Source organism: Triticum dicoccoides, chromosome 6B, assembly GCF_002162155.2.
Source record: "Triticum dicoccoides isolate Atlit2015 ecotype Zavitan chromosome 6B, WEW_v2.0, whole genome shotgun sequence".
Lineage (NCBI taxonomy): Eukaryota > Viridiplantae > Streptophyta > Magnoliopsida > Poales > Poaceae > Triticum > Triticum dicoccoides.
This window is the reverse complement of record NC_041391.1, coordinates 647,690,558-647,700,662: the sequence shown is the minus strand read 5'-3', so window position 1 is coordinate 647,700,662 and position 10,105 is coordinate 647,690,558. Positions and strand designations below refer to the sequence as shown.

The following is a 10,105-nucleotide window of genomic DNA, read 5'->3' as shown; positions in this document are numbered from 1 at the left end:
CTCTTTTTCTTTTTGTATTTTCTCTATTTTTTAATAGAAAAGAAAAGAAATACACACACACACACAGAGAGAGAGAGAGAGAGAGAGAGAGAGAGAGAGAGAGAGAGAGGAACTAGAGCGGCCCAGCCCAGCTTACCCTCCCTCTCTCTCTTTGACCGCACCAGCCCAGCCCAGCCCACCGTGATGAAACGGCACGCCCTCGTCTTCCACCTCGGTAAGAAATTTTCACCGTGCCCTCAAAATGAAGAGGATTTTTCACCGAGCTGTACAGTGGCACATGGCCAGGGCGCGCCCAAAGCCGCCGTCCACACTTACCCGCGTCCTTATAACCGCCCCTCGGCGTCCGCGCGACGGTTTCTACCGCCCGCCGCCACCAGGGTTTTCTTCCCCCCTCGCCTTCTTCCTCCTCCTCCCCACGCAATCCACGGAGGAACCGAGAGCGCGTAGGAGCGCAGCCATGGCGTGACCGTGTCCAAGATTCTTCCCCGTCACCGGCTCCGTGTCCAGGAGCTCCGCCGTCCACGTCTTCCTCGCCTACGTCCAGGAGGCCGCTCCCGAACGACTACAGCCACCACTCCTTCCTCTTCGGCCGCCGCCGCGTCGTCGTCAAAGTCCTCCGCCTCCGTCCGCTACTCGACCGGCGGATCACACCTCCGTGGTCCTGGTGAGCTCCTCTTCCTCCCAACTCTTTCCCCCTCTCGATAGCGTTCTCTGACATCGAGTTCGTTCGACGATCTCACGAAGCCGCCGCCGCGCGGCATGGTCGCCGGCGTCGCTCCGGTGACCCTCTGCCTCGCCCCCTTTGCGCCGCGCGCACCGCACGTCTTAGTAGAACCTTCCGCCGCCTTTTGTTTCGTCCTTAGCGAGCTCCTACGCCACGGACCTCGCCGCCGGCGTCGAATCCGTCGGTCCCCGGCCACACCGCGTGCACCGCTAGATGCGCGGCTTCGCGCTCGTCTGTTCGCACGCAGCGCCGCCCCCTTTTGGTTGTCGGAACCCACTCCAGTGAGGTCTCCGCCGCTATGGAAGGTCACCGCCGGCAGATGGATCATGGGTTCGATACCCATCCGAGGCAGAGGGGAATAAGCCTCCTTTTATTTTGCATCGTCTCCGAATCTTGCTCCTATCGTAACTCGAGCTTCTTGCCTGCAATCGAATTTATTATTTCGCTAAAGCCTTTATTCAATTGCATTTTCAGGCTGCTGAACATGATGGATGATGAGTTATTCAAGTGAGTCTTAGTCGGTAATTATTTACCTGTCTTTCCACGGTATTATTAATGCATTAATCAGGACTCACTACTGTTGTATATTTGAATAGGTTGGACACTGAGCCTTTGGGGGTTTATTCCGAAGATGCAACCAATGATGACAAGCCCCTGGAGGATGAACCTCAGAATGAGCGGACATGTAAAAATTCGTTTATAGTTTAATGAGTTCTTTGGTGCTTCTTATTATTGCTTAATTCTTTCCCGACCTTTGTTGATTGCTTGTTTATTGCTGAAAATGCAACTTGGGCACCTGAGAACTTAAAATTTGTTGTTTCCCATGGTGCATCAAAATATTTTCTACATGTCTTTGATTTCTGTTTGATAACGATGCAGGTGATGATGATTTCAAGCACCTGTCGCAGAATGCAGAAGATCGTGTGCTAGCTTTTGAGGAACTTGGTACGTGCAAACCCCTGTATAGTTTGAGTATGGATTTGTTTCTGAATCTGAAATCACTGTCTTAGGTCAGACATTTTCCAAGTTCTGAATTATCTTACTTGAGTAAACTGCTGTGTTGTCTAAAAGAAAACGAGTGACTATACCTAGAGCATTATGTTTTTCTGTATACTTGCTGTCTCCAATTCTCTTTGGATTAAACTGAATTTCTGATTTATAATGGTGCAGATGAAGATAATCTGATGGGGCAGTTATTTGCCGAGAATCCCCTGGAGCTGGCTAACTATGCAATGAATCACGTGCCAATGTATGATGACCATGGTATGTATCAACTCTTTAGTTTTAGGATGGATCTGGTTCTGAAGTCATTGTCTTGGGTCGACATTTTCCAAGTTCTAAGTTATCAACTATACATTACTCTTTGTTGTCTGGAAGAAAAGGAGTGACTGAGATATTACCTCAGAATGTCTTCCAGAATATAATGCTCTATGTATAGGAATATAATGCTCTATGTATAGGGATATTACCTCATGATAATCCGACATTGTTGCTTCTTTGCAACACAATAATCTTATACTGTTGGTAGCACCTTTCTGTTTGTACCTGCATCTTTGATGTGCTTATATTGCCTTTTTGACAGCTCTTTGATTGCAAACTTATTTCCTGGCAGATTATGGTCCTGATCGGGTGCACAAAATTCAGTGTACTCTGGCGCATTCACAGCGATATGCAGCACATGGTCTCGACATGCTGGCACACGCCGAACTGTTGTACACCCAGCTTCGGAGTGATATACGGTCTGACCGTGTATCAGAGCCTCTCCTCGAGGGGACCATTCAGTGGGCCGAACAGATGGCTGCGTACGCAGAAGTTCTGGACGATTACAGCGATGAGGTGCATGAGTTTGCATTATACCTGATTCGCTTTGAGTTGGAAGGTCCCATGCTTGCAAGGCACGATCAGTTGGTAACCGTGGCAGACCAGTTACTAGGAGAGCAGAGGAACATGAGAGCGCGGGTCAAATGGGCACGGGAATACATGGCCACCGCCCTGCCAAGCGTCGCCCTCTCTCGGCGATGCCGCCTGGCCACCGTCTTGCCAAGCGTCGCCCTCACTCCCAGATTGAGGACAAGCAGTGGCGCAACGGCGCACGAGAGGGCATAGCACCCTTTGGCTCCCGCATGTATTATTTAAAATAATTATTAAACAAAAGTCAAAATAGTTCAAAAGTATTTTAGATTAAATTGACATATTTGCGCACTAGTATATAAATTTTCACAAAAAAAAAACCAACGTGCGAAAAAGACAAAATTTATTTGCTATTATAGGTCACTATTCACCCTATTTTGACCGAAAATTTGTCTTTTTTTGGAAAATAAGTCAAAGAGGAGTATTCTTTTTGTGAAACTTTTCTCACCAGTACAATGAAAGGTCAAGTTTATTTCAAAAATATTTTCAGAATTTTTTGACTTTTTGTTGAATTGCTAAAAAGAATTCCATATAGGGTACATATGTACCCGAGAACCAAACGGTCCCCTCCAGCACCAGCAGCAGTATATATAGAGGAAAACATAGGAAAAATGAACCTCGGTTAGTCGGGGTTTTCCTCCCCTCCTCCACAAGGGCGAATTGTCCTTGCATGAGTGACACAGAGGCAAAGTTTGACCTCCACCAACACAATGACCAGCGGGGTCCACCTCCAGATCGCTAAGAGGGCATCTCCAACACCAACTTCTTCATTCCTCTACCAACAAAATATTTGGAGTTTGACAACTAGTTGACGCCGGTTGATACTCGAATGCATATATCGCACGTAGATACTTGCTTTTCTAATGATGAGGTAGACACTTTCGCATGTTAAGGTTTTCACTTCAAACCATCCAGATGTACACTTTAATTTCTCGTTGTTGACACGGTTTGCACTTGACTTCATTCAAACTGACATTTATGTATCTATCTAGGCGTGTTGGCACTTAACCACCCTTGAAACGCTACAAGCCCTCCAGCGCGCAATCTAAGAGGAGGTTTGCAGGGGTCCGCACATTGGCCACGTACGCATTGGTCCCACTCAAACCATCTCCGCATGAAACGGGTGTCGCACATTCATGTCGGTCAAGCCGCTCCAGAGTGGATGTGACTTGGCGACATTGATGCAATTCAAAGTGACGCGACCGGACGAGTGAGTGATGCCTCTTTAACATCGATGCGACAACCAAGAAGTCTACTTCAGCCGGTGCGCCATTGAAGCCGACTTCCCGTCCACTCGCTTGGCGGGCTATTTAAGCACAGCTCCAGCACCATCCACATCACATCTCCTATCCTTTCCTCTCCGCTCACCGTTGCTCCCTTTCTCTTAGCTCACCGCCGTCATAGCTCCTTTCTTCTCCGCGACGATGACCAAGTCCTGGTTCTTCGTGCCGGTGGTTGGCTCTAGATTTTCTTTCAAATACGGATCATGGCACCGCTGCCATAGCTCTCCGGGGCCAGGGTTCTCCATAAAAGGAGGAGATCATCCTCTCCTCTAATGAGGAGCAGCAACTGCACTTCCTTGCGGGGGACCATTGCGAAGGAGGAGTACCAGCCGCACCTGGCGCTCGTCATTGGGCGGTCGCTCAAGGATCACGGTCTGGAGCCGCCTCTCCACCGTCTCGAGGTGGATCTGGCATCACTGCCTCTCTGGCGCGTCAAGCAGGAGCCTCCCTCCCCCAACGCAACCGCGACGTCCAAATTGGACGACGTGTGAAGGGTGAGGCGACGTTGCCGCCGCACAACCGGTACGACCGCATCAACCAGCCGACGTCACCATCAAGCCGCGTCTGGTGAGACAAGGCCGTGAAGGAGGTGTTAGAAATAATGGGCCTGACTCATTAACAAATTCCGAAATCTTAAATAGTGGCCCATGAATGAAATAGCAAGTGGTGGCTCTAAGTTTAGTCCACCCCCAAAAGTTGAGAAAGAGTTGGACCTTTTTATATAGTGGGTCCTCTCCATCACTCTAAGTGGTGTATTGATAAAAGAAAGGGCAAAATACACGCGCTCACTCGGCTCGCCTGGCCGGGCTCGGGTCAGGACGCGCGTGAATGCTCCGCCGAAATTCGGTATGTTGCCTTACAAGGGCGCAACTTCCTTTTGCCGTTTTATTTTTTATGCCTCGGCAGACAAATTAATTATTTTTTGTCCGGTAAGTATACGACTTAGAAACCAAACCGTTTGTCTTTGGGATCCTGCACCGGGAGATGGCGAATTAGGTTTTTGGAAAGCACTCTGCGCGACTGCTCAAGTTCGTCACCACGGGCCGTCTTCCGTCTAAGTGACTAAGTCGGGCGGTGCTACTCATCATCGTCAACAACAGATCATCGCCAACATCGTCATCAATACCGTCGCTCCTACAGCAACTAACAAACAATGTGTCCTTCGTGATCTGTTCATGTCTCTCTGTGAAGTTGTTGTGTCATGTGAGATGTTGCTCTGCATGTTTCGTTGTTCATCTAGTTTGCTAGATCGTTGCATGCTAGTCTCTGTTCTAGTCATGAATTATTTAATGGAATTAATCATGAATTTTCTTAATATTCCAACAGGAGGAGGTGCCCACCGCGAAGGTGCGCGGGCGCCTCCTCCACTATCTTTGTCGTCACGGCGGCGACTCGTCGTTGGGGAGCACAACACTGGCGGACGAGGGGGCGGCCAGGGAGCCCGCGCAGAGGGTGCGGCATCCGCGAAGTCCGACGTCGCGCCGGCCTGGGTTCGCGCGGACCCGACCTAGCGGAGGCATGGGATAAGACCGGTCCGTCACCACCGCGGAGACCTCCGTGCGACGCTTGCATGCCTCAACGGGAGCTCACCAAGATCGAGGAGGAATCGTCGTTGAGCGACACCGCCTCGCTACCGACAAGGGAAAGGACAGGGCCCCCCGGTCAGGGTTGGCGTTGGCCGAAGTGGACCTGCACAAGGCGCGGGAGGAAGCCGAGCGGCTCCCCCATGAGCGCCAGGCGGCGACCGGGCAAGGCTGTCGCGCCCCCGCGCTCTTCCGCCATTGGAAAGGCCTCGATGCCAACTCTCACTCCGACGATGGCATGGACGGCGGCGGAGGTCCCGCCGGCAGGCATACGAGGTCACCGCCCGGTACAAATTAGTTTAGGTTTTTTGTAATTTTTAGTTGAACGGACAAAATATCGTTCAGTTCATGTAAATTATGTCAAATTTTATGTATGTTGCATGGATACGTCTGCCTTAGGGTTTTTATGTTTTAGTTCAACAGACGAATTACTCTCCGGTTCATGTAAATCATATTGTATTTTATGTATGTCTACATGATATTTGTTCGGCTAGTTTAATTTTTATTTGTATTGGAGACGGAGGTTTGTGGTAAAAAAATGTTTGTATTGCAGACCGAGGTTTGGGGTAATTTTTGTTTGTATCGCGGACAGAGGTTTGGGGCAAGTGTTAGGCCTTGAACAATGCTAGGGCTTAAACTGGTGCTTAGAAAAATAAATCGGATTTTTCTGAAGCACCGGTGCCTATTTCTACCGAAGAGGTCCCTAATTAAGCGTCAGCCCTGTACAAATAAGCACCGGTGCTTAAGGAAAGCCTGGTTTATTTCTCCAAGCACCTCCATGTCTATGTCCCCATTAATCTTAGGGATTTCACAACAAAAACAAGGTACAAGCATTTGCCACGAATAACACATCCCAAACTTTCATTTGCCAAAATACTTCACACTAATGTCAAGAGTTACTCCTTATCCTCCTCGGCCCAGTACAATCTCGAAACAGAAATAATTTAAAAGGTTGACCAGGGAGAATTAATCTATGCATACAACAACTCCTGTCAACTGCAGCTTGCAACCCCTCAAAAAAAAAAAAACGCAGCTTGCAGCTCATGACCAGTAATTGGGCCAAGTAAAAATTTCCCCTAAACTTGGGAACTGAATCCGGACGAGCGAAGACAGCATCCCCTTTCTGAGTTTGTAGCTAAGCAACGACTTCTCCTTCAACGTCCACTCCTGGAGCATGTGCTTGCAATTCTCACACACTGGACTCTTATAAAGTTTTATGTCCTCGAGATTCACCGCTGCTTCCATGACATTCCTGGCAAAGCGCACGATTTTTTCTTCTGCTTCAAACCTCCCATAGATTCTGAGCTCGGCAAGGTTGTGGTGCTTGAAATCAGATGCAGATGGTTCCCACTCTAGTCCCTTGTCCTTCTCCTCGCTAAAGGCATACTTTTTTCTCTGCTCCCCAGTTACCATTTCACATAAATGGTCCCGCACCTGCATTTGGTCAGGTCAAAAATTCTTAACTGGACACAGCAAGTTTGAACTTCGAAATGACATCATAAAAACGAGAATTGAATAATCGGCACAAGAGTTCACCAAGATGCGTAGTTCCTTAAGGGTGGGTGCACCTTGAAGTATGAACATTATCCAAGTCAGATCGCATTCTTCAGAAATGTTAATCAGATTCACAAGCCTTAGCTTGTGTAACACTGGTAACAATTGTCTTCGACCTTCCGGCTTGACCCAAATCTGCACAAGAGTGGGCAAACGCAGAACTATGTTAACCAAAAAGAATGATTATAACCTCCACCCACCACAGACACCAAAACTTACGCACATCACTGACAACATTGAGAACCTTCACTAACCTTTTCACTTTTGAAGTTCAAATGCAGGTTGCTTATGGCGGTTTCACCCAGCAACTCACTTATCTTGAGCATCTTGTGCCAAGAAAAACCAGTATTAATGATGCTCACAGTCTGGAGAAGTGGGACATAGCCAAGACAGAAGGGGTCATCTTGAGATCGAAACATATTAAATTTCAGTACTGTGAGTTTTGGTACCCACTTCAGATCAACCCTCTTAATAAGCACGCTACGGCCAATCACCAGTTCACTGAGTTGTGAGTGTTCCACTTCCAGCAAAGACTCAATGCCCATATCACAGTGGTAGAGGCAGAGGACCTCGAGTTGCTTGCATATACTGAAAATTTTGGGAAAGTCTGATTCTCCTAACCTCAAATTCTCTAGCGTGAGGCGTGCAAGACCACCAAATGTGTTTGGACACGAACCAAGGAATGACATGAACTGCCTCCCATGAGTGAGCAGGTCATTATTGGTAAAATTTGTGCGCACCTTCGTCAAGATTGTAAACTCAACTGAAGCAACCTTGTGTGTTGCTATGGTGTTGGCAACAGTCTGACCAATGAAAATGGACTCATCTCCCAAGTAGAATTGCATGCGCAACAGGTGAATGGTGTGTGGACTTGCAGCCCTCTTTTCCAGTATGCTCCTGGTTGCTTGCAGCACGTTGGTATTGGCCCGAACTATATCATCTGAGGTTAACTTCCTACCTTCATGCTTGGGTTGAAAAGAAGCAACCTTTATAACAATCTTTGAGAGTAAAGCAGGGATCTGCTTCCAACGTCTGGAGAGGATGGTGGTTTGTGCAGCATCAGCGATATCAAGTCGCTCCACAATGTTGAGCAAAACGTCATCCGGCAACTTACTGAGCCTGTCAACTTGATTGTCCTCCTACATTTGATATGGAAACAAATCACAGTTGATTTCTTATATTAGTCTCATCACAGGTGCAGTTTTAATATTCTCCACAAACATAGACACAATTTTCATACTTCCCACAGAAAGACGCAATTTTGATTGTACAACTTTTATACTTACCCACAGAAGGATGCAATTTTGATTATACAGTTTTTATACTTTCCACAGAAAAAAGCCTGCAAATTTGATTATATACTTTCAAGGGACTGATGCAATTTTGATATTTCCCCACCGAAAAGGTTAAATTCGACCACGAATTCTGATTATGCCCTGACTTTGTAAGAGCTATACCTAAAGGAGAAAAGGAACAGGAGGACAAACTCACCACCATATCGAGGGAGGATTTGTCGAGGCCGTCCACGGATGGTTTGGCCATCGCTCGCCGAAGGGAGTTGATCGTATCCTCTTAAAACTGGCGGGTACCACGGTTGCCGCCAGGCCAGATTTATAGCGGCCACGTTCCTGCCACCGATGGCAGCTCGGAGATTTAATTAAAACTGAAACAGGACCTGTTTCTGATTGCAGCCCGGGAAGGACTGCTTTGATTCCGAATTGCCGCTAAAAAAAGGAGCCGCTTCGATTGCGGACTGCGACTCGGATTGATTCCTTCGGACGGCAGCTCGAAAAGGAGCTGCTGCTGCTGCTGCTTTCATTGGGAAAAAAAGGCCCCAGCCACGCCCCCAAGACGTTGTTTTGCGTCGGATTTGAGAAAAATAGCCCTAGCGACCTGCGGCGAAACCCAGCCCATCAGGGGGCACTTGGGACCGCTGGCGTTAATTTTTGCATGGCAAAACCCCACCAGTCAGCCCCTCTCTCTCTCTCCTTCTTTTCCTGCTAGGCCCACCCGTGTATGTGCATGTAAAAAGGGATCTTTTCCTCCTGCTGCATCTCTGCTCCTCGTCCCTGGCCGAGCTCGCACAGCCCCGTCTCCTCCGCCCCGCTCCGCTTCCCTCGCTGCCCCGCCTCCTCCGCCCCGCCCGCCCCGCCGAGCTCGCCGCCCCGCATGCTCCGCCCCGCCTGATAGGCCGTCGCAGGAGGCGACGGGCTCAAAGGCGAGGCTCTCGTTGAAGCAGAGCACGGAGGGCTCGTCGGGGGGCACGGGCTGGACGACGCGTGCGGGGCAGTCGGCGTCGTTGTCCTCGACCTTGTAGGAGACGCCGTGGAGCAGGGACGGGTCGTAGCCAGAGGTGGCGGTGGCGCGCTGCGCTAGCAGGTGGCAGAAGCCCCGATCGAGGATGGCGCGGCGCAGCGGCTTGGCGGCCGCCACGCAGCGCGCGACGGAGATGGTGTCGGAGACGGAGGGCGACGACGTCCTTGGACATTGTTTTCCTTCTTGAAGGTGTCTCAAAAGAGTTTGCTCATCTGCAGATTGTGGGCATGTTGGTGGTGGAATTTCCAGTTGGCCGATGCAGACATTACTGGTGACCCCGAGGAGGAGATGACCATCCGACTTGTGCTCCGCCGCTCATGGGAGGAGGCCGCCCGACAGCAGCGCTCGAACTCCTTCCGCCGGGAATCCATTGCATCCACCCAAATGGCACATGGATCCGCCGTGAGGTGTGGCACCGCTGCCTCACCGGAGGTGGTGCGGTTCGTCTAGCGTCCGAACACGGTGGCGGACGTGCAACCCTCCGTTGGCGCGCTGAGGCGAAGGTGAACACAGCATGGACGTCGGTCGACGCAAACATGGTGTGACGTGGCTGCTATGCGAGGCAGCGGGCGCAGAAGGATGCGGAAGACCTTGCAGCGGTGGACGTTTGAGAGGTGGAGTCGCATTCTCCGTCGCCTCGTATGGTGCATCGGCGCCGCAACCGCGTCGTGGTGGATTTCGCCGGATCGTCCTAGGACGGATCCATCATCGATCTGACGTCCACCGGCACCATC

The 10,105-nt window shown here is 49.8% G+C and overlaps 2 protein-coding genes across 2 annotated transcripts; one reads left to right on the top strand and one right to left on the bottom strand.

The window, feature by feature from the left end:
* The first annotated feature begins 328 nt into the window (after positions 1-328).
* Positions 329-2,910, top strand: LOC119326147. Its single transcript, XM_037599859.1, has 6 exons — positions 329-664; positions 1,199-1,231; positions 1,321-1,409; positions 1,604-1,669; positions 1,895-1,987; positions 2,337-2,910. Exons 2-6 carry the CDS (start codon positions 1,209-1,211, stop codon positions 2,828-2,830), a joined length of 765 nt encoding a protein of 254 aa, XP_037455756.1. The 5' UTR covers positions 329-664; positions 1,199-1,208; the 3' UTR covers positions 2,831-2,910.
* Positions 2,911-6,480: 3,570 nt separating this feature from the next.
* LOC119321385 lies at positions 6,481-9,742 on the bottom strand. Its single transcript, XM_037595089.1, has 5 exons — positions 9,673-9,742; positions 9,141-9,583; positions 7,310-8,194; positions 7,038-7,190; positions 6,481-6,935 (listed from the first exon to the last, which is right to left on the bottom strand). The coding sequence occupies exons 1-5, from the start codon at positions 9,740-9,742 to the stop codon at positions 6,543-6,545; spliced, it is 1,944 nt and encodes a 647-aa protein (XP_037450986.1). The 3' UTR covers positions 6,481-6,542.
* Positions 9,743-10,105: the final 363 nt, after the last annotated feature.